The sequence below is a fragment of the Fukomys damarensis genome, unplaced genomic scaffold (assembly GCF_012274545.1).
Source record: "Fukomys damarensis isolate Sample0158 unplaced genomic scaffold, DMR_v1.0_HiC HiC_scaffold_30, whole genome shotgun sequence".
In the NCBI taxonomy this organism is placed as follows: domain Eukaryota; kingdom Metazoa; phylum Chordata; class Mammalia; order Rodentia; family Bathyergidae; genus Fukomys; species Fukomys damarensis.
The window spans coordinates 25,857,439-25,882,287 of NW_022900942.1; the positions used below are offsets into that span (position 1 = coordinate 25,857,439).

Here is a 24,849-nt window from a genome sequence, read left to right on the forward strand (position 1 = left end):
CACTTCTGGTTTTTTGTTGTTTTTGTTTTTGCTTTGTATCAAAGACCACTAAGGACCTTACACTTGCAAGGCAAGTGATGGCACCACTGAGCTAACTCCCTGGCCCTGCAGCATCCATTTCTGAATAAATGCTTAAGGGAGGGAATGAATGCATTGCTATTTGTTTATTTTTATCTTGGTAGATTTCTCTGCTGTATCTGACCTTATTGACACCACCTTTCCTCCCTTGACTTCCGTGAAGCCAAATATTCTGAGGATCATTTCTTTCATTTCTTTCCTTACCTCCTTTTTATTTTTCATTCAAGGTCAAACCCAGATCTACCACTGAACTACATCTTCAGACCGTTTTATTTTATTTTGAGACGGGATTTCACCAAGTTTCTCAGGCTGGTCTTGTACTTGTGATTCTTCCTCAGTCTCCTGAGTAGCTGGGATTACAGATGCATGCCACCACACCTGGCTTTCCCTGGAAATTTTCTGACTGTTCTTTTTAAATTCTCTTCTATAGGCCTCTTGCTCTATACATACTTTAAATTTGTGTTCCCTGGATTCATCACCTGTCTCAATTCAATTTTTCTATTTGTAATGGTCACTAATATTCACATTATTCCAGACCCTGGGCTAAGTTATTTCAAGAATTTTACAGTTTTATAGCCACAATGTCTGGTGATCAATTCCAAGACTTCACAGACATAGTGAATAAAAGTCAACCAACTTTACTTCTTTTCTGTATCTCAAATCCATCCCCTCTTCTCCAAACTTAAACAACTGTCAACATTACAACCCTCATCTTTCAAGTGTTGTAATCTCTGAATTTTCTTTAATTTAAACTGAATTTATTGGTACATTCTAGGTAGACAGTACAGTTACATTCATTACTGGGATCTTGTACCTTTACATGACAGGTCTTGGTTCTCATTTTTTCCCCTTGTCCCCACCTTCCCTTCACCCCCTCCTCCCCTCCCCACCTTCAAACACTTTAATTCCATTTTTACATTTTCTCATTTTTTTCCCCTTTCCCTTATTCCCCTTCCCCTACCCTTCTCACTGTCCCTAAACCTCTAGCCCTTTTCTTCCTATTTAGTGTTGTAATCTCTTAAGTGACTGGGGAGGTAGCTCAGTGGTAGAACACTTGCCTAGCATGTGAGAGTCCTGGGTTTAATCCTAGCACCACGAAAAGAAACAAATCTTTGTTTCTCAGAATTTAGATGCTTCCATCCTCTATACAGACACTAAAGCAAAATATCTAAGATATCATCTTTTCAGTTACTCTCCACTTATTCTAGCACAATAACTACAGAATAAAGTCCAAGCCCATTGGTTAACAAACCAGGCCCTGCTCATCTTTCTATCCTCAAGTCTTAGCTCTCTTTCTTTAAACATCAGATCCAGCACTACCTAATTATCTCACATGTCTGCTCTTCTCATCATGCATTTGCTCAACCTGACTTCTGGGAGAAATATATAGTTAATTTATTTTTTTAACATTCAAAATGGATCCCAGTAATCCCCAGAATCCGGGGTCCTATTTCACATCCAGATAATCCTTTCCCCTTGGGTTGGACCCAGTGAACCATTTCTACCAAACAAAACACAGTGAAAGTGATAAGATGCTATTTTCAGGTGTCTTTTATCGTATTTGTGTCCCCCCCCCGTTCTTGAATACTTGATCTGATGAAGCAACCTGGAGGAAACTTAAGTGTCAAGAAATTGAGAGCAGCCTCTAACCAATCACTAGCTAGGAACTAAGGCCTTCAGACCAACAATGCTACAGGAATTGAGTTTCTTCCAGCAAGCACCAAAGACTTTGGAAGTAGATCCCCTTCCACTGGAGCCTTCACATGCAAGCATGCTCTTGCTGACACACTGATTGCAGCCTTGTGAGAGACTGAAGCAAAAGATCTAGCTAATTCATCCTATAATCCTGATTCACAGAAACTATAGGATAATAAATACATGTTGATGAAAGATACTAAATTTGGGGGTAATTTGTTACAGTAACATAGAGCTAATAAAATTATCTCTGGCAACATCTATTCCATAAAGACTTCAATACTTATATGCACTCGCACGCGCGCACACACACACACACACACACACACTGTCAGTCTCTTCGTAGCTTCCACAGTGCTTTATGCTCACCTTTTAGCACCACACTAATGATCTGCTTTTCAGCTGGTGTCTCCACTATGTTTTCAGACATTTGGAACGTGTCTTATTATTATGTCTTACTCTATCTTAGTCTCTCTAGTTTCAAATATTTCCTGTCACAAATAGTCAAACATTATTTTATGGATGAATGAATAAGTGAAAAAAAAGGAATCAATGCCATTTTGCTAAGTGAAGCAGAGAGTTTAAAAAATCGCATTTGCTTTATACATATAGGAACTTATAATCAAGTGAGAGAAACAGATATAAAATAGATTAATATAAGTGTGAATTAATTAAGTATTGGATAACATCAACAATGCACTGTGGGACCCTACAAGATAGAATATACTTTCTGAAATAGACAATCTGAAAAGTCTTCTCAGAGAAAAGAGACTACACCATGGGCCATGAAGGGTAAACAGCTTAATAAATCAAAAATGAGAAGGAAAGCAATTCAAATTCGAAGAACAGCATGAAGAAATCTAGCAGGGATTTGGAGGGGGTAGTCAGATAGAGGTGTATACTGGAAATCGCTTAGCTTTGAGAGGATGTGTGAAGTCATTACTCGTAGATAACATGTCTGAAAGCAGAACTTTGTGAAAGTGACATTTAAAGAAAGAAGAGGAATCGCTTCTCGGCCTTTTGGCTAAGATCAAGTGTAAAGAAAGAAGAGGAACTTGCTAAGAAGACAAGGAGCACAGAGTCATGTGCTAATCTCTTTATGTGAGTTTGAAGAAAGAGGTGCTGCTTGGAGGACTCACAAGATGCAACAGAGGGAAAAAAAAAAAGGATGTGGCAAAGAAACCACTAGTAACCTTTAAGAAAACAGTAACTATTTTAAAAATGAGGATAGAAGAAGAAGACAGCTTACAAATAATAAAAATACAGTATATTTGAGGAAGTCAACCAAGAAAACCAGCTTTTGGAAAAATAGTCCCAGTACTTGGCTCCCTGTTCAGATTTCTGAGTCACTATTGGCAATTTTGATGGTGAAATAACTTAGGTGATAGTAAAAGCAACACATTTTTTAAACTAAAAAATAAATAACTGACCATTTTCTTGTTTCCAGTGAACACCTTCTTAGTCGATCACTGTTCAGGTTGTGATTATCAGCTCCTCAGCTGCAGTGTCAAGCTGGTAACTCAGTGGGGTACTTCCTTCCTGCCACCATTCAGTAGGGACTTAATAACCCCAGGAAAAAACATGACAGCATTTGCACTTTGTAAATTCTTTGTAACCTTTCAAAATATTTTTTCAGCAACCATATATAAGGAAGGGGTTTACTAACTGCCAAGGCCTAAACCAAGACTTTTGTCTCCATGCAGTCTTTCAGTCCCCTATGAACCTTGTGACAGGGATAGTACCAAGGAGTTACTCACTTTTCACAAATGAATCGACAGTGCAGGCAGGCATGGAGGCTCTTGCCTAGAATCCCAGCACTTGGGAGGCTGACGCAAGATAATCACAGCAAACTTGAGGCCAGCCTGGTCTACATAGTTGTTACTATTGTTTCTCTTCTGATCATACAAATCTTTTGCCTTTCACATAGTAAGGTCAAGGCCACCCTGAATTATTTAGTGCGACCTTGCCTCAAAAAGCAAATAAGAAATCAACTATGGGGAAAGAAAGTGGTAGGACAGTTTCTTTGGACAGAGATCCCTAGAGTTAAATCAGTTAAAGATATAAGTGGAAAATTACACTCCAACCCTATAAGGATGTTCAGAACTCAGTTTGTTTTTTTTTTTTTTTAATAGGATCTCTCTATTTGTTCAGGCTGGCCTTGAACTTGCAGAGATTCTCCTGCCTCAGCCTCCCACGTGCTAGGATTTCAGTCAGGCACCACAATGCCCAGCAGAGTATTTCTAAAACATGGGACTTTCAGTTTCTAACTCAGGATCATCTGGTGCAAGCCAGAACCAATGAACTTTCCATACACTTCAAAGATGAGACAACAGCTGGACGTGGCAGCCCAATACCAGTGCTGATGATGCCACACTGAGAGGCTGACACAAGAGCCCAGCCCAGGGAACTTAGCAAGACCCTGTCTCCTCATGCAAGATTTTTTTTAAAAGGGCTGGGGGTGTGGCCTCAGTATGAAGTCCCTGGGTTCAATCTCTAGTGCCACCAAAAAAAAAAGATAATACAAAAATTGCTGCCATAAAGACAGGGGCCAATGATCCACTTGCAATATTTTTTTAATTGAGTTTATTGGTACATCTTACGTATACAGTACAGTTACATTCATTATTGGGATCCTGTACCTTTACATGACAGGTCTTAGTTCTCATTTTTTCCCCTTGTCCCTGCCCTCCCTTCACCCCCAACTCCCCTCCCCATTTACAAACACTTTATTTCCATCTTTTCATTTTCTCACATTTTTTTCTTTTCCCTTATTCCCTTTCCCCTACCCTTCCCACTACTTGCAATATTTTTTGTAAAGAGAATTCTAACATAAATGTAGGGTGATTTGGATGGAAAATACATGATAGCAGAGTATGTTTCTAAATAGGTATATATACTTTTTAATTTAATTTAGCTATCTCATTCTAAAAGTTGCTTTGTTTGCAATACACATGTCCTTCTTATTTGTTGAAGTTAATTTAAAGGTTTATCATCCCAACTGGGTACTTTCCAGACCTGTGGGAAGTTCCCTGGCTCCCGTGGCAGCTAAGGAGTCATCTGTGAAAAATTAGCCTGACTTCCTTATACTTTTTCTAACTATGTTTTGAAAGTTAAAGTTTTAGTCTTAAGTTGCTAATTCTCAGAAAGCTGTTCTTTCTAATGTGACCCCAGTAAAACTTTCAGAAGGAATAAAGGAGCTTTAATTCAGATGTTCTATATTGTTTGACTGAAAAAAAAATAGTGTTAATACATTTTTCTTTCTTCCTACCTTCTGCCTGGACTTGGCGAAATGAAGAAAGTACAGTGGGGAAATAACAAAGCACACCAATTACTGTTTGACTGGTTCCCCTTAATCCCTTTCCTATCCTTACAAATAGCTCCAGCAGGTCTGCCCCGCTGTGTGCAGTTTGGCTTTAGCTGATAAAAGCAAGCTAATGGACAGGGTATCTTTTAGAATTAATTCTATCCTTTTCCACCACAAAATCTCTGCTAGGGATAAGGTCAGACATTATCTTCCCTGTCTGACTCACTCTGGCTTCTCGAAATGAGGTGAGACAGTTTACAGAGGTCCCCTTTATTCTTGAAAATTGGAAAGCACACACATGTGAGGTGGAGGCGGTGAGTGCAAACAGGCGCTATGCTCATGAGTGTTTTTGTGACACATCGCCTTAGCTTGAAAACTGACTTTCGATCCTCAGAAAAATCCAGAAGTGTAAAATTTGGCTGCATTTAACAAGGTGCTGTGCTGAAAAATAAAGCAGCCCTGCTCTGGAATAGAGATTTCCTCCAGCCCCACAGCAGCTATTGTGGTAGCAAGACAAAATAGTTTTGAGGGCAGAAAGACCCAAGTTCAAATCTTGGGCCTCCCATTCATTTCCCAATTGACTTTGGAGAGGCTGCGAATTCACTGAGGTGTCTTAGTTTCCTTGAATATAAAAGAAGAAAGATAACCAACCATGCTTTCTGAACAGGAATGTTCTGAGCAGTAGGTGAAATAATAAATTTATGTTTCTAAAGTACCTGGCACATCATAGGTAATTAGTAAGTAGTATTTGTATCATAGAAATTTTGTTCCTATGAATACAGACTCAAAAGAGCCGTTTCACACCTTGTGGATGGATGAGTATAACTCAGCCTCCTCAAAACCAAACAGAAGCAGCCTAGATATGACCGCTGTTCTCCAAATTAAAAGCTCAGTCTCATCTCAGGGGAGAGCTCTGTAAGACCCCCTGCCTTATCCAAACTAAATTTACCCAAATCCAAAAGAAATAGACAGAACCTTTTTTTTTTTTCTGTTTCTTGAGGTGATATTATAGAAATGAAGACTTTAATTTTTATGTAAATATAGACAAGAGACTTTGGTCATTTAAATAGGCTTTGTGAAACCCATTATATACAAGATGAAACTAAATGATTTACCATTGCTAAGAGTTTACAAATTATGGGCCCGGGATTTAGCTCAGTGGTTCCACCCCTGCCTGCAAGCGCAAGGTCCCGAGTTTGATCCCCAGTACCGCCCCCCAAAAAACAGAGTTTACAAATTAAAAGCAGATGGACCTAATGAAAAGATGAAAATAAAGTGTTTGTAGATGGGGAGGGGAGGAGGGGGTGAAGGGGGGGCAGGGGTAAGGGGAAAAAATGAGAATCAAGACTTGTCATGTAGAGGTACAAGATCCCAACAATGAATGTAACTGTACTCTATCCCTAAAATGTACCAATAAACTCAATGAAAGCTGAAACAAAATTAAAAAAAAAAAAAGCAGATGGACCATGTGCTTTTAATTTGTAAACTCTTAGAGACGACAAACTCAAGAGAAAAACTGCCCCTTCCCCTGAGCTCCACTACATAGCCCTACCGTGTTCCACGACAGGTTTCATTTCAACCTCAAAATGGGCAAAATCCTCCATAGCTTTGTAAAAAGCTAACCTCCAACCCTCCATGTTGAAGGGAAAGTTAACTGACATGCTCTGGACACTGACTATATAGGCCAGACACAATGCATATTCTCATGTTACTTCATTTTTAGGACGGTTAGAAAAGTAATATATTTTGTATCACTTTATGAGGAAACAAAGACCAAATATGTGTCCAGAATCCTACAAACAGTAAGTGGCAAAATGACAGGTCAGATTCCAAAGCCAGAAGCAATGCCAGTTGTGGAGAGAATATTGTGTGGTTTTGACAATAGCTGAGTAAAGATGTGAGGTCGGAAATGGGCAAACTCATTAGCTCTATTAGAGATCATAGTGAAAGAGCATGACCAAAAGGGAAGAAGCCTTTCCTGAGACAAGCAATGCCAAGGAGTAATTTGCATGTTCTGTGTTGTTCTAGTCTGTTTCACAAATTCAAGCCCAAGCTTTTCCTGCTGTGCAATTTCCAATTCCAGAAAGGAGAACTTCTGGATATAGAGAGAGAAGGGACCAGAACACGTCAGCAATAACTTACTAAGTATAGGGACCTGAAATCCCCATCTACGATTTTCATCATGTCTGCCCTTCCTCTGCAGTTTTGAAGAATAACATTATTTGGGAATAAGACCATAAAAGAAGAAAGTGTAGGTGAGTTTGAGCATTTCACTTTACATGTGTCAAACTAATTTTTGAAAATCTATAAAAGAGAAACTAAAGTTAGTGCCTTGGTTGTATGGACAAGGGTTTTCCTCTTTAACCATGACCCATTACTAGAGAATGTCCATGTGATTGCAAAGTAGGGTGTGTCCTGCCAGGTTACCACATCTATTTTTAGCTGCATATAAATCGCTCTGCCAGCACCACTACCATGAGGAAAACAAGAATGCGCTGGGAATTCTCCAAGAAAATACCCATGAGTCCAAGCAGTTCCCATCCAATCTTTTCTAAGCCTTAGAATCACTGTTAAGAAACACAAGGGAAAAGATGTCAGAAAATGGATTTCTTTCTAAACACTACTCCCTTGCCTTTTTGCAAGGTCTTCAGTTCCTTCTCATACTATATGAAATGAGCTCTTGAATAGCTAGAATTGAGAAGAGGGCTTCAGATCTCTTTGCCATCATATTTTCTGAAAACCACAAAGACCTTCAGGATGACCAGGGTCTCCTGATTTTAGAACAGCTCTGGCTCATAGCTCGATGGAAGTGTGACCATGGGAACATTCGGTTTTACCTTGAAAGTCGAGCTTCAAAATTTCACAGCAGGGTATTGTGTCATATGGCTCCCAGCCACCACTTTGTTTGGGCTGGTATTGTCCTAATGGACTATCCCCTCTAACAAAGGCTTGAAGCTTGACAGATTCGCGCCATTAATTTAAACCCTAAATCACAGAACACAGGGCCTGTACTTTTCTTTCATTCACTGTTCTTTTTTTTTTTTTTTTTTTTTTTTTTGTACCAGGAAATCTAACTCGGGTCCTTGCACTTGCGAGGCAGGCAGCAGAACCACTAAGCTACATCCCCAGCCCATTCACTGTACTTTTCAAATATCTATGAGTTTAGCGCTGGGGATGTAGCTCAGTGGTGCCACCGCCTGCCTTGAAAGAGGAAGGTCCTGAGTTTGATTCCCAGTACCCAAAAAAGGTTTAAAATTATATATGTGTGTGTGTGTGTGTGTGTATTTTATATATATATATGTATAAATTTTAAAACATGAATGAAAGTAAAAATGTTAGTATTTTTGTCGGCTAACAGATACAATTACATGGACATCTTGGGTTATTTTTAATATTAAAATATGATTCTCAAGAACATATACTTTTGGGCTGGGGATTTAGCTCAGTGGTTCCGCTGCCTCCCTCACAAGAGCAAAGACCTGAGTTTCATCCCCGATCCAAAAAAAAAAAAAGTGTACAAGTGTACTTTCCTCATACCTTCAAATTGTGAAATCTGTGCCTAAACCTTCATGTGTTATTCCTATTTTTTAAGAAAAGCATACAGGGTGCTTTCAGCAAAACAATTTCAACTGTAGTAGGAGAGGAGTTACTCTTGCTCTCTTTCAAATGAAACGCAGGTTGAGGGCCGGGCTTTTGGCTCAGTAGCTCCGCCCCGTCTCGCAAGCACAAGGTCCCCAGTTCGACTCCCCAGTACCCCCCCAAAAAAAGACTGATGGATCCGAAAAACAGGTTGGCCCACCCTTTGTGAAACCGACCTCCCCCTCCTGCAGTACAGCCCAACTGGGAGGGGCAGGCTTGGTCTAGCAGTCTGGCCTCTAACCCTTCCTCCCAACTTCCTCTTAAGGGAAGTCATTTACATTCCACGAGGTCAGCAGACTCCTTTTGAAGGCAGGGGTGGACTACAAAACAGGAGTGTTTAAATTCTCACTTTCAAACAGGAAGGCCACTCAGCTCCGCCTACTTCTGCACATGACTAGCTTCGAATGAGGCAATCCTTGCTGTTTTAGTGCTGAGGGCAGAGGAGGGGAGAAGCCTGAGGTCACCTAAATGGGAACTGCTTGGCAGCTCCTTCCCTCTCAGGCAGGCAAGGATGTGGACTAAACAGCTCTAATTTGATCTTGAATCTCTAGGCTACTTTAAATCACTCTCCCCTCAAGTCTTATACCTGGCATTAACTTCCTATTTTTCACTACTTCTCTTCCCAGTTAAAGTGTAAAGTCCCTTGACAGCAGAAATCAGGCCAACTGCCCCTGCATTTCTGGATCCTAGCATAGCACTGGGCTGGAGACACAGTCAAAAGATGTCAGCTGATGTAAATGTTAAAATATTTTGGCTCAAAAATGAACATTTAGCAGCTTACAGGATGAAAAAAAATAAACACAAAAGAACTGTGATAAATTTTAATTGTTCACTACAGTAATCAACTTTCATATGTACATACATATAAATACAGTTACAGACTATAAATACTCATGACAAAATATCACTTCTAGGAAAAAAGAAAAAAGAAATCCCACAATCTTTACAACAAACAACCTTAAATACTAAAAACAGGGTCTGGGATTTGGCTCAGTGGTGCCGCTGGTGCCACTGCCTGCCTCGAAAACACAAGGGCCCAGAGTTTGATCTCCAGTACCAAAAAAAGAAATTCGAAACACAGCCAGATGCTGAGGTATAATTTTTCATCCAAAGTGACTAGCCTACATTCTTACTGTTAAGAACTCAAGTAGTAAAAAAAAAAAAAAAAAAAAAAAAAAAAAAAAACAAAAAAAAAACCTCAAGTAGTTACGCAACCTTTCTCTTATAACAAAAATAAATGCGTTTTCAAACTAAAACAAAAAATATTTTAATTATAGATACAATAAATAACATTCCTAGTGAAATTCAATCATGACATTATTTTCTCTTTTAGGTATTTTTCAGTTTTATTTCAAATGGTAAATTGTATACCTTTATGGGGTAAAAATTTTTCTAATACATGGGTACATTGTGGAATGATCAAATCAGTATATTCATTGCCTCAAATATTTCTTGTGGTGAGAACATTTCAAATCCTCTGAGCTTTTTGGAAATAAATATTCAGTAAGTACAGTCAACCCACTACATGATAAAACATCAGAACTCCTTTCTAATTGCCCAATGTCTCAGTTTACCCCTTTGCCTGTCCTCTCCCCATTTCTAACCAGGCTCTGGTAACCACCACCCTATTCTCTTACTTCGTTGAGTTTGACTTTTATAGATTGCCATGTATAGGAGACCGTGTGGTATTTGTCTCTGTGGCTGGTTTATTTTACCTACCATGTCTTCTAAGTTTTAACAAATGACAGCATTTCCTGTTTTTAAAAAAGACTGAATAGTATACCATTATAACACAGGTTGTTTCTGTCTATGTCACAACTATTACAAATAATACTGCAGTGAACTCAAGAGCACAGCTATCTCTCAAAATACTGATTTCAGTTCAAGTGTACACCCATTAGTGGGATGGTTGGGTCACAGTTGCTTTTAGTTTAAGGAACCTTTATACTGTTTTCCAAAATGACTACTAATTTACAGAACCATCATGGATGTATATGTGTTCCTTCCCTTTTTTCCACATTTGTAATTATTGCTTTTTAAAAATGGCCAATTTATCAAGTATAAGGTGACACTTAATGGAGCTTTTCATTTGCATTTCTTTCAATCGTGTATCTGTAAGCCATTTCTTTCTTCTTTGAGCATATTTTTAATAAGATTTGTTTTGCTATTAAATAGTTTGAGTTTCATATTTATAGCCCATGAAACTCTAAGAATCTACATAATATTCTAATGTATATTACCTATACAGGTATGCATATATGCATTTATATACATAACCATATTTATGATATTCATTCTTGATGAGAAATACCTGTTCTTTTAAAAAATATATTCCAATTATGAAAATATTCTAGTTTCTTCTATATGATCACTTTCTACTGTATGTATAACTAGTATGAAATAGCACTCTAGACATTTCTATAAAATTATGTTTTACTGTTTTAATTATATCAATTAAAGAGTCAAGTTCTCTTTTTTCATTACCCTTCTCTATATACAGTCCCCAAGCTCTTAATCAAAAAACAAAGTAAAGCCAGGAAGCCAGGCATGGTGGCACACACCTATAATCCTAGCCCTCAGAAGGCTGAGACAGGAGGATCACTGTGAGTTAAGAGTTTGAGTTTGTTGAATACACCACGAAGAGCCTGTGACAAAACAAAACAAAACAAAAACTTCAAGGTCTTTACCATTCAATAGTCAATCTGTAAGAGTTTTACTGAAACAAACCAGTGTGGAAGTATACTCCTATAATCCCAGCTAGGAAGCTGAGGCAGGAGGATCATAATTGAAGCTCAGCCCAGGCAAGTGAGTGACTGAGCACCCTCATTCAAAATAATGGGCTGCGGGGCTGGGGATTTAGCTCAGTGGTGGTGCCTCCTGCCTCACAAGCACAGAGTCCTGAGTTCAATCCCCAGTACCACAAAAAGAAAATTAAAATTAAAATTAAAAAGACAAAATAATTGGCCGAGGGCCAGGGATTTCACTCAGTAGTTTGGCCACCTGCCTCATAAGCGCAAGGGCCAGAGTTTGATCCCCAGTACCAAAAAATAAAATAAAAAAATAAAAATAAAGGGTCAAGAATGCAACTCAGTGTTAAGGGTCTGGGTTCAATCTCCAGTACCAAAAAAAGTTTTACCAGTACCAAGCAATCTTCCTATACTTCTATTTAATTTTTAAGATGTTTTCTAATTTTCCACTCTTTCCAACCAATGCCCACAGGAACATACTCAAAAATGATCTGAACAGAAACAATACAATCCGAAGTTTTTTAAAAAATTATTTTGTAGTGACTTATGAAACCAACATTCACTATGGCTTTCAGTGTTATCAGAAGGAAATTTTTACTCTTACTAAGATTATATGTATAAACCAAATTCTGTATTATATATAGTTCTGGAGTAGTCATTGAAAAGAAAAAACAGTAAACTATTTCTTCCCCTCTGCCCAATGTAATCATTTGCCAACATCTTCTACACTACACTAGGCAAAAACCTACAGCAAAAATACAAGAACGACTCTCTAAAGCAAAAAAGAGAGACAGGTGGTACACACTTATAATCCTAGCACACTGGGAAGCTGAGATAGGACTGCATGTTTGAGGCCAACTTCGGCAACTTAGGGAGACCCTTTTTCAAACTAAAAAACAAAAAAAAAAGAGCTAGGGATGTAGGTCCACACAAGATGCTGGGTGCAATCCCTAGTACAGGACAGGGTGGGAATATTCATTACTTCCCTGTGTTCCCCTATGTTCAAAGCCCTTCATATTCCATCTTCCCTTTCCAAAGGCAGCCCGAAGCAAGTGAATGTTCTTTCACATTTCTCTCAATTACAGTGTCATCTTCCTCTAATCAGTAAGATTGACACTATTGAGGATACTTTCTTTTGAAAGAAGTCCCTTCACGCCAAAGCTTCTGAAGCAGTCAGGTTATCAAACTGAAGAGTTTAGAAATCAAATTCATAAGTTTCTGCCGAAAATTCAGTTTATCTCCAATTCTCCTGAATTGAGCAGCACATTCGACTTCCAGCTCTAAAAAGGAAAGCAAAATATCAAAGTTAACATTGACAACAGTCCCAACTATGAACAGCAAGAGTTAACATCCTCATCCTAGGAAACATTTCTTTTTTAAATTTCACTTCATATGCACCTGTTTTCCCAAAGTGAAACACCATTTATAACTTACACACACACATCCATTTTTAAGTACGTAAACATTTTCAAATCTTTTTAAAATCATCCAGAAAGAGGCAAGAATTCCCACTCAACTACAAAAGTATTTCCTGTGTCAAATACTACATACAGACAATACCATTAGTCAGCTTTCTTCAAAGACAGGTGACATCACCCTCTCTTTTTTTCCTGCCTCAACAGATAAAGAAAAACTTTACTTTCTCAAATTAAACCACTAATATTTTCTCATAAAATATTAGTCACAAATTTAAGTCCACACTTTAAATAACATTAACTCAAACTATCCTGCTCATAATTTTTATTTTCTCAAAGAGAACTCAAGAGTTGTTTTTTTCCACTTTGGTCCATTTCAAGAAAATGATAATCAGACTACAAATTTAAATCTGCTTTTTTTCTTTTAAAAAGACTTTGCAAAGATCCTATTTAGGCTCAAAATAAATGAGAACTATATATAGTAAATATTTAAACCTACATTTCAGCCAAAAAGAGCTGAGCGAAATCTTTCTTAAGGGTTAAGAAGACACCTAATAAATCTTTCAAGGTGCCATTTTTTTATGGGCTAATACAGGCTTTCCCAGTGCTAAAGAGCCCTGGGTTGGATCCTCAGCATCTCCAAAAAAATCCTGTAGCACACAATTTGGGGAGCCCTGAATTCTATGAAGAAAAAGCATCCCTTTCACAAAAAAGGCAGAAAATAGCTCCCAGTTTAACATTTTGAGGTTACTCAACTATACAGGTACTAATAATAAATTTTAATGAGGCCTTTCTGCTGTGCCTTGTTACTTGGGAATGGAGTAAATCCCTCCAGAGAGTGCTTTGCTCAGATTGGGTGTTTCAGAAACATGGTCAGAGCCCTTGGCTATCACAAAAGATGGACAAAGTTTTTCCACCACAAACAAGCTATGGCCAGGAGCGAGCATGTAGGCTGATGTAATCTCAATAAGGCCCACAGGGATTTCCAGCCAGGAGTCTTTACAGCCCGTCTTGTTAATCCCCCTAGCAGGTGACTTGCAGCCTTTGATAAGATTTACAAAATGGGATGGGATAAGGGGATCTGTGATAGAGGGGGTGGGAGTGAATGGTGAAAAAAAAGACAGTGGTTGACCATCTCTCCTCTTCGATCATCCCACCCCCACTCCTTTCTAAAAGGCCTGTTAAAATGTTAACTAAGGAGGAAGACCTCCCAGGCTCCAGAAATCAGGAGTCCTGGTGGGTCTCCATAAACCCCTCAGTCGCGGTAGGGTGGGAAGGGAGAGCCTGAGACAGTATCAAGCTTAAACACTGCTTTTGTTCGAGCTAGGGGTGGGGGTAGTCTCAGTTACCACTGCACCCTCTAGGGGACCTGGGACTCTCCCAGATGGATGGGAAGAAAGAGCGTGCGTGGAGTGTGGACTGTGGGCTTCGGGAAGCTCTGAGGCTGGCTGAGACAATGACTAGGAGCAGGACCTGCACTTGCACTTTTTCCATCCTTGACCTCAGGCAAGAAAAGTGAAGCGTGTAAGGAAGGGAAAAGTAGAGGGAAGCAGCTTCTCAGCCAGGCCAATGAGCCTCTGCACCAATCTCAAACCAAGGCCGGGAGGGATCGAGGGTCCGCAGCTCTAAGAGAACTGCCCGAACAGCTTCCTGAAAAGTGTTGCAAAGGGACGCGCCAGGGCACAGGCCAGACCCGGCCTCGACGCCCGGTGCACCCTGGTGCACTCTTGGGCCAACCGGAATACCCTCGAACTAATCTGGCCTCACCACCCGCCCGCGACTCCGCACCTGCCTGCGCCCGCGGTGGACCCTGCTGTGAGTTCTTCCGCGCCTTCTTCCCAGGCATCTCGGCAAGCACCGCCCAGATCTCCGTGGCACAGCCCAGGGGATTCAATTTGTCTCCAATTCTCCTGAGCTGGGCAGCGCACTTAACTTCCAGCTCTGAAAAGTAAACATCGAAATGAACGGTGACAATAGTCTACGCTGTAGGCACCAAGTGAACGCCCCCTTTCAAGTGACAAGCAGACAGTCCCAGAAATATTTCTTAGCTAAGGGGCCAGAGATTTAGCTCAGTGGTTCTGCTGCCTGCCTAGCAAGTGCAAGGACCCGAGTTCCATCCCCGGTACAAAAGAAAAAAGACACTTTGAAAAAATATTTCTTAACTTTAGCCTCATGTGCACCCTGTTTCCCAAAAGTGAGGCTTCAAAAAAACATACACAATTACTTGAAATCTTTTTTTAAGTGCTGGCTGAAGCAAGTGTCATCCTACTTTGAAATATGGAAATGTCCAACACTATGAACAGTACCTTTACACGGCCTTTTACAGCCCAGGGAGATGTCAGGATCTCACTTTAAGATTGGTCAGGGAACAGAAGTCAGATTCTAAACATTTGCATTGTTTATAAGTAGATTTGGTCCTCAAACAGCAGTTCCATAGCTCAGTTATATCCTCCTTTAAAAACTCCATGATACTTTCTAATAAAAATGTTACTCCAAAATTAAATATACTGTCTAAAATAACTTAAAATTCACACGTTAACCTAAACTAGCCTCTTCCTTCAAGCCCGTTCTGTATCAGTGCCTTGCCTATAGAGAAAAGAATGAAGCTGAAGATAAGTTTAATTCACATGTTTACCACTTTTTAGAATTTAGGTACTACAAGTAGTAGAATATTAGTTTAAGAAAAATCAATCTTACAATTTTCAATTAAACTTTGTCATAAAGTTAGTACAAAATCCATATATTGCAATTTTTTTAATATTTCAAAGAATAATTCGTGGTCTTTTGGTCCTCTTAAAGACCAAGACTACCAACATGAAAAATAATCACGAATACAAATAAAAATCTAGTATTTTGTAGAAAGTCCCTACACTTAGGCTCAAAATGAATGAGATATGTCAATATATAGTAAAAGCAAACTCTAGGGGCCAGGGGATTTAGCTCAGTGCTGCCAGTGCAAGGTCCTGAGTTCGACCCTGGTACCCCCAAAAAAGCAAACTCTAAACTTACATTTCAGCTGATTTTCCTCTAGAAGAGCTCAGTGAAGTCTTTCCTAACCCCTACTAGAAAACCTAATAAATCACATTACATGCAATTTGTTATGGGTTCCAGGGTCATTTTGATTGTTTACAAAGGCAATAACACATTAATATAGTCCTTACAAAATATCAATGATCATACGATTTTCAAAGTTCTGTATCTGTGAGGAAAAATTACCTTTTTTAACAACAAAAGCAGCAGCAACAACAACAACAAAATCTCAGAAAATAGATTCTGGTTGTTTCCTGTTCTGGGGTGCAGAGATAGAACCCAAAGTTTTATATATATTGGGCAAGGGCTGTACCACTGAGCTACACCTCCAGCCTTGTTTCCTTCGTGGTTTTTTATTGCAGTTACACACCTGTAAATGCTTTAATATCTAGTTAAGTTTGTGAAGACCTTTACTGGTTTCTTACTGTTGGGAACTAAATAAATCGGTCCAAAGAGGGCTATGCACAGATTAGACCTTTCAAAACCATGATCAGAACTCTTGGACATCACAAAAGGTGGGCACTGCTTCTGCATCCCAAGCTCTAGCCAGGGCAAGAAGCCTTGCGCCAATTTAAGCCATGGTCGTATTTGCAATGTACCACTTCCTGTGCATGCTCCACCGGGCGGGACTGTAAAGTGAAAGTAAAGAAAAAAGGGGGTCTAAAGTTGTCTGATGTAATACCAATATGCCCGGAGCCCTCTTCCGCCCCCACCTGCCAAAACAATAACTATGGGGGGCAGCCTGCATTTGCTCCTCTCCCTGTGGCCGCAGGAAAGAGCAATTAGTGCGAAGGGGAAAGCAGAAGAGAAGCAGCACTGTGACCGGGCCAAAATGCAGCGGCATCCCTAACTCAAGACTGGCTGAGTTCGGTGAGTGGGTCCGCAACTTATGGATGCGTCCCTAGGTGCGCTCCAGGGCGCGGAGGGCCCGACCTGGAGGCTTTGTACTTTCAAGTCCGAGCGCAGAAGGACGGGGATCTGGGCCCAGCTCGACCTCCAACCTCCACTCTGAACCCGCCAGGCTTAGGTTTCGTGGGCCGCAGCCGGTGGTTACCTGCCGGTGCCCGCGTGGAGTTCGGTTGCACGCTCTTACACACCTTTCCAGCCATTTCTCCAGGCGCCTCCACGATCTCTGCTGCACCCGGGGGGGACTCAGTCCCCAGCCGAGCACCTGGGCTTCGGTCGGGCGCGGACTGCGCGCGGGGTGGGCGTGAACGAGTGGCGCGGCGCGCGGAGCACCAGAGCTAACCCTGTGGGAGACGGGAGCCCTCTGAAAGGCCCGCGAACCCTGTCGGGTCATTCGCCGGGCCCGCCCCCGTCCCCGCCCCCGCCCCCGCGAGAAGCTCTCCGGAGTGTGCCTGGGACACTGGCGAGCGGAACACGCGGGGAAGCGCTGCAGACCCGGGCGCGGCAGCCTGCCGGGCCCCAGCCGACTCCCTCAAGGAGCGGAGTGGTAGGGGCCGGGGATTTAGCTCAGTGGTTGCACCGCCTGCCCCGCAAGGTCCCGAGTTCGATCCCAGTATCAAAAAAAAAAAAGAAAAAAGGGAAGAAAGGAAAAAGCGGGGTGGCAGAACAGAGGGGTCTGCTTCGACCATATGCGAACACCCCAAATGGAGTCTGCTGTTGTGTGGGGTTTAGGAGCACCGACAGAAGGTTTTCTGGCAGGAAAGTTGAGTGCGAGGAGTGGCCAAACGCCTCGTCCCTATCAGAAATTGGCAATTAGAGACTTGTAAACAAACCTCGAAAAGAGTTAGAAAAAAGAAAACCTCTAACTCAGGAGTGTGAATATTTGCAAGGAAATTAACTTTAATAAACAGACTCCACTAGAGGAAAGTACTAGGTCTGAGAATAAGTTAAACATTAGAATTGTTCGGACGTTGCTGCAGAATTGAACTCCTGACGTAAGACAGAGCATTGTGGCGTTTGGGAAGAGTGTGGGTTTGTGTGATTAGGTAGCAGCAGTGTAAGAGGACTGGTTCTCTGCCCCCAGTCTGGCCCGGAAATAACCAGCGCATATTTCCTTTCGGTGTTGTTACTGCTTGTTCTGGATGTTGAGTGAAGAATGAGTCACCGTATAGAAAATGTACAAGTTTTTTGTGGCAGGTTGAGATATCTGGGACCGTGAAATTATTTGACAGTATTTGGCAGGCATTTGAATAATTGTGTTATTACAGTACTGCATTAGGAATAATTAATAGGTATGGGGCCGTTTAATGCCAAGGGCTGTGGCTTAAATTTTCTCATTTCCATCTCAGAATAACCCCGGGAAGCTGGTAGTCTTACCATCATAACCACTTTACAGGTGCAGCAGCTGAGGTTTATAAAGATTAAATTGCCCAAGTTCATGTGAGCAGAGAGCAATGCCCTGCCTCTTCTGAACCTAGGGAGTCCCACAGGAAGCCAGAACTCTTGCCTGTGAGGGCCTTCCTAACAATCACAGTGTCTTAGAAAATGTGTTTTTATATTATCTGTTCTGTTTAAGGCAGAACTTCCATATTGGTTCCTGACAAGTGAATGGACTTCCTAAAACCATTTGTTTGAGTTCACAGTATTAGTCTGCAAAATGCCTTGTAAAACTCTGAACTGATTCCCAGCACTTAGAAACAGATTGTATTAAAAGCCTGGCTTTCGAGCATCCCTTGGAAAATCAGCAGCTCTAGCAACCTAGGACACACTTTCCAAAAGTGCAAAGTAGGCTAGAAGCATGATAGAAGAGGTGCAAGAAGGCTAGAAGCCTTCAGAGGTGCAAGGGGCTCCAGTTCACCTACAATCCCTGCTGTTAGCTTTTCTCCTTTACTTTATCTTCCCCCAGTAGGCATTTGAGCTTGTTTATTTATCTTAAATCACTCAATCAACACAAACTAGCAAATATTTATTTATGGCTTGGCCCTGCAAAAGGTACAGTAAGTGTAGGACAAAACTCTAAAATTTAAACAACTTTGTTTTTATTTTTGTTTTGATTACAATAAATACATAGGTATAAGAGTGGACCAAATTCAAGAGTTATCTCCACATGACACAGAAAGCAATGTGGTGATGTGGCCCTAAAATCTGTTACTGCAAACCTGGTAACTCAAAACCACTCTGACCATCTCAAGGCTCATTTTGGCTTCCTTGATGCATAAGAACACCTTTAATTTCCTGACTTCATAGACTAGTAAACTTCAAACCTTGCACAATGAAATGCAATGCCCAGGGAGAGAGAGTAAAGCAAATTATAAAATTGTTTACATACAAAGGGTGTGTCAGTCCTATCCGTTAACATTATCATTATAAAAGGTTGTTGACCTGAACTGGATACAAACTTTTAAGCGATTGCAAATGTAACTGGCTGGAGAGAATAGGAAACAAGTTGGGGGAGGTGAGCTTCAGAAGTGAGTCCAAAGCAGCTGGATGAAAAAGGACTTTTTAAAACTAAATCTGAAAATGTCCAGGCCAGGGATTTAGCTCAGTGGTTCCACCCTGTGCCTTGCAAGTGCAAGGACCTGGGTTTGATCTCGGTACCAAAAAAAAAAAAAGAAAGAAAGAAAGAAATAGTCCATGCATTTGCTTTTGTATCTAATATTCTATAGGGAAATTAGAAACAGAATATGACAAGCTTCTCTTACCTGTGCCTCTCTCTGGAAATATGGGTCATTTAATGTTAGACTTGCAAGAAATATAAATATGGGGAAATTTTGGCCATTGGAGCTAAGAAAATAATAAAAATTTATCCTGGTATTATAATTTGCAAGAAATATAAATATGGGGAAATTTTGGCCATTGGAGCTAATAAAATAATAAAAATTTATCCTGAGGTATTATAATTTTCTACAATCTGTTAAAAAATAGGACTGAGGATGATCATTTTTAAAACTATTATCAACTAGGACCAGGCATGGTGGTGCACGCCTGTAATCCCAGCACTCTGAACACTGAGGCAGGAGGATCGCTGGGAGTTCAAAACCAGCCAGGGCTATGTAGTGAGTTCCAGGTCAGTCTCAACTACATAGTGAGACCCTGGCTCAAAAAACAAAAACAAACAAAACTACTACCAGCAAAATCGAGTTTAAAAATGGCAGTGCAGCCGGGGATTTAGCTCAGCGGTTCGGTAGCCTGCCTTGCAAGCACAAGGACCTGAGTTCAATCCCTGGTACCAAAAAAAAAAAAATGACAGTGCAAGTCTGTGCTGTCACTTAGAGTTTTATATATTATACAGACCTGATATATAAACATATATCACAATAACATTAGTCATAGTCATTCTATTTCAAGCAGAAAATGAAATTTGACAACTAAAGATGATATAAGATATGAATAAAGAGGTATTTAAAGCAAGCCTATGATGCAATATTCAGGCTCAGGGCCTAATTCTATTTGTTCTAATAAAGAGAATGTTTTCCCTCTATACCATGCTTAACAGCACATTTGTCTGATGCTTGGATCAATTAAATCTCTATCATAGGACAGACAATGCAGCATGCTATGGCTATGAAAAGAGCATTCCCTGCCCCCAGTGGAAACTAGGATGGGAAGACTCACAGCATGCACGTGAATAAGGATCACCTGAGAACCTGGTTCAGTGCCCATCTGGTTCTGGAGCTCTAGTTGGCTTGAGATTCTGCATCTTTAATTAACTTTGGTGATCCTGATGCTTCTTCTCTGTGAACAACTTTTGTCTAACATGCCCAGAAGGGGCCACAGATAGAGAACTGGCAAGGGCTGAGCCAGGGAAACTGTGTGAAGTTATGAGCCAGTACTTGAGCCAGAGCAATTGTGGCAGACAATGGGACCTTCCTGGGAGGGCAGCCGAGCAACAGGAAAAGGTTGGCCAAGCTGTGAGGCTGAAGAGAAGATACATAACCCAGAGACTGAGCAGCAGTGTGAGGCAGAAGAGGGGAGGTGAGTGGGAAAAAGCTGCAGGCGGAGTTTGAATATTGTTATAGGGGAACTGGGAGGACACCCCTGAAGGTTTTAAGCAGACGGGCGATATGATCAGATTCTAGAAAGTTTGGTGTGGCTGCATTGTGATGAGATTAGTTGGGCTGAGACCTGAGACCATGTGCCTTGTGAAGATAAATGGCAATTCCCATACTAGCTGATAATGCCAGCAGAGAAATTGTTTGAACTTGTTTTACTCAACTTCCCATATTTCCTGACTAGGGTAAGACCACAAATTCTATTAGACCTCATCATGGTTTTTTGTTTTTATTTTTTCATCACAGGCCAGGGATTTAGCTAAGTGACCGTGCCTGCCTCGAAAGCATAAGGTCCTGAGTTTGATCCCTAGTATCAGAGAAAAAAAAGCTATGATTTTTTTTATCATAAAAGTAGTATTTTATACTATACAAACTTTCCAGGGCTGCAGTAACAGAGTACCACAAACTGGTGCTTTAAAACAATACAAAACTTTGCTTTATAGTTCTAGAAGCTAGAAGTCCAAAATCAAGGTGTCAGTAGGGCCATGCTCTCTCTGAAGTCCCTAGGGGGACAGTCTTCCCTCAGCCGCTTCTGGTGGCTGCCTGCCCTCCATGGCATCCTTGACTTGTGTGTGTCTCCCTGCAGTGTCTCAGCCTTCTCAAGGCCTTCTCCCCATGTGGCTTTAGCCAACTTCCCCCACTGTTTTTGCAGGACTGAGAACGGAACCCAGGGCCTCTCTACCACTGAGCTACATCCCCAGTCCCACCCTTGGATTATTATTTATCTTGAGAAAAGTTCAAATTGTCCAGACTGGCTTTGAACTTGTCATCCTCCTGCCTCAGTCTTCGCAGTAGCTGGGATTACAAGCATGTACCATCACACCCACCTTCTCTCTTCAATTGAAGACACTGGTCACTAGATGAGAACCCACTCCATACCATTATGACTTCATGTTAACTTAGTTACATCTACAAAGGCTTTATTTCTGAGTAAAGTCGTATTCCCAGCTCAGGGAAGCTTAGGTTTCATTTCGTTTTTGAAGGTATGCAATTCAAAACATCTTCCTTTATCAGTTACCTCTGAAATTTTGTTTTGTTTCAGTTGGTTTTGATTTTTTTCTTTTCTGGTAGAGACTGTGTGTGTGTGTGTATGTGTGTGTTTTGTTTTTGTTTTTGAGACAAGGTCTCCCTGTGTAGTCCAGGGTGACCTTGAATTCAGCCCAGGGTTTCCTTGAACTCAAAGCAGTCCTCCTGCCTCAGCTTCCTAAGTGGATTACAGGTGTTTCTCACCACCCCTGGCTATTTCCTTTGTTTTTATGTAGCTCAGCCTGTTATCAAAATGGAGATCCTCCTGCTTCAACCTCATTTCCCAAGTGTTGGAATCATAGGCATACCCCACCATGCCCTGTTTTAAATGTTTTAAAATGCCACATATATATCTCAGTCATCTTAGCTGCACATTTTGCAAACTAAAATCCCCTCAGTAAACCTGACCTAGGCTGAAAAAAGCCATAAACCAAGATAAGAACCGAAATGTCTTCTCAGGGAGCCAGCATTTTAGGACACCTGCCAGCAAGAATGCATGAGCATCCTGCAGATCTTAGTTGGAGGGTGGGATGTGACCCCCAACTCCTTCCATCCCTTCCAAGACTGCTTGCTGAAAAGGCCAAGCAAGTGTTCAAAAAAATACTTCCAAGAAACTAGAAAATAAATTTATATGAACACAAGTAAACATATTATAAAATGTGAACAGAGGAAAAAAATAATCTTTTTTAATCTCAGCATCTTAACAAAAGCATTATGGGAATTTTGCGGTATATATTTACAGTCTTATCGCCAGTGAGTATTTCTAAAAATTATAGCTGCATGCAGGGTATATAAAATTCTGCAAACTATTTCTCGCTTAACATTATATCAAAAGCAATTTAGGACTGAGGATGTATTTCAGTTTTAGAGCACTTGCCTAGCATGCATGAGCCCTTAGGTTTGATATCTAATAAAATATACACACACTCACCTTTTTTTTTAAAGTAATTTGCCTGTGTTTGTGTCCGTTATTTTTTTTGCTTCACAACACTGTAATCAAATGGACATCTTCTAACTTACTTGGCCCTTCACCTTTTGCTAAAGGTTGCAGTGTATCTCTTTCTTTGCCACCCTTACCTCCTTTCTCTTTGTTACTTACAAATTAATTTTAGTCTAACTCCCTGGAAGTCCAGATATTCAAAGCATTATTTATGCTTCTGATATGAGATGCTAATTTGGTCTTGTTTTTTATTGCTATTCTACTTTTCCCACTGGGCAATTCTGTACATTCAACACCCAAAGCCTCTTTTTCATTTTATTCTACCTAGTTCCTAATTTTCTCTTTTTCTTGATTATCACAGAGAATGACCATCAAGTGTATTTGTGCTTTTTGAATATTTTTTAAACTGCAAAGATTCCAGAAGAGAAATAGTATATTTCAAAAACTGCCAGTGGGGGCCTAGGGTGTGTCTCAGTGGCAGAGTGTTTTCCTAGCACATACAAGGCCCTGGGTTAAATTCCCAGAACTAGAAAAACAAAAATCTAGTGGAACAATGGGAGTAGGTTGGAACTGCATGAGTATTTAAATTAGCTTAATTATTGATTGCAAACAAGAAAACAAATCCAATTAGCTTAAAGGAAAAGCATGAGTAAATGCCATGTTCATCAGAACCCTAAATGCCTGGTAATAAAAAGATGTTTACATAGGTATTAAATAACTACTAGCTATGCAATTCATTTTTTATTGCTACATTTGCAGTACATAATGCTTACATTCCTTGTATGGAGTTGGTACATACACATCTTAATTGCTTTTTTTTTGGTATAGGGGATTGGACTTGGGTCCTTGCGCTTGCAAGGCAGGCAGCAGAACCACTGAGTTAAATCCCTGGCCCCCTAATTGCTTTTTTGATTTCCTTTCTCTCCCCTCCTTTCCTTTCTCCCTGTTTCCATCTTTTGACCTCCTTTCCTTACTTCCTATTATTTATCTTCTATTTTGCTCTTTATTTTTACTCTGGGTTTCCCATAGAAGAAAAACCACCGGATATTTAAGCTTGTGTGCCTTATTTCATTTCATATGTTCTCAAGTTGCATTGATTTACATCCCAGTACCTCACGTTTATCTTCCTTTATGGCAGAGTAGTACTCCATTGTGCATTAATACCACACTTTCCTTATCCATTTATCTGTTGATGAATATATACACTATTTCCATGATCTCACTATTACAAATAGTGCTGCTATAAGCATGGGTATGCATGTGTCGCTGTGATATGATTTTAACCCTTTTGGGAAGATACCTAGAAGGGGGAGAGCTGGGTCAAATGGAAATTATAGCTTTAGTTTTTTGAAGAGTCTCCACCCTGATTTCCATGGTGGTGGTACTAGTTTGCGTTCTCAACAAAATGGAAGAGTTCCTTTTTCCCCCACTTCCTCACCGGTCTTTGTTATCTTTAGATTTTTTGGATGACAGCCATTTTTTCTCTGGTAAGATGGTATTTCATAGTACTTTTACTTTGCGTTTCTCTAATGGTCAGTGATGTTGAGCATTTCTTCATGTATTTATTGGCCATTTGTACTTCTTCTGTGAAGTGTCTATTCATTTCACTTGTCCATATTTTGATTGGGTCTTTTATTTGGGGGGGACTTTAACTTTTTTGAGCTTTTTATATAGTATAGATATTGTTAGGTGTCTATATTCTTTTTTGTTTGTTTGGTTTGGTTTTTTGGTTTTTTTGTACGGGAGATTAAACTCGGGACCTTGTGCTTGCAAGGCAGGGAATGTGGACGGAGGACGACTGGTAACAGCATCTGTGAACTTGGGCAAAGCGTGGGAGACAGGTGCCTCCTATGCCAGCCTCCTTGACTTTTTTTCCTCACTCATGGAGCCCTTTCGCCCTCCAGGCCTTTGCCCACGACACTGCCTCTGCCTGGGCTGGATGCTCTTTCTCCCGAACTTTCCGTATCTACACAATGCTGATCACTCAGGACAAATACTACTTCCTCAGAAGGGCCTT

General features: G+C 40.5%; 1 protein-coding gene across 1 annotated transcript; it reads right to left on the reverse strand.

The window, feature by feature from the left end:
* Positions 1-12,321: 12,321 nt before the first annotated feature.
* Positions 12,322-17,198, reverse strand: Pmaip1 (phorbol-12-myristate-13-acetate-induced protein 1). Its single transcript, XM_010603383.2, has 3 exons — positions 16,963-17,198; positions 14,667-14,819; positions 12,322-12,743 (listed from the first exon to the last, which is right to left on the reverse strand). Exons 1-3 carry the CDS (start codon positions 17,015-17,017, stop codon positions 12,637-12,639), a joined length of 315 nt encoding a protein of 104 aa, XP_010601685.1. The 5' UTR covers positions 17,018-17,198; the 3' UTR covers positions 12,322-12,636.
* Positions 17,199-24,849: the final 7,651 nt, after the last annotated feature.

Bases quoted from the DNA above. Each gene is read 5' to 3' on its own strand.
- Pmaip1 (XM_010603383.2), bottom strand. From the start codon at position 17,017: ATGGCTGGAAAGGTGTGTAAGAGCGTGCAACCGAACTCCACGCGGGCA. The intron at 14,820-16,962 runs GTAACCACCGGC...TTTACTTTTCAG, and splicing joins CTCCACGCGGGCACCGGCAG to AGCTGGAAGTTAAGTGCGCT. The intron at 12,744-14,666 runs GTGCGGAGTCGC...TTTCCTTTTTAG, and splicing joins TCCACCGCGGGCGCAGGCAG to AGCTGGAAGTCGAATGTGCT.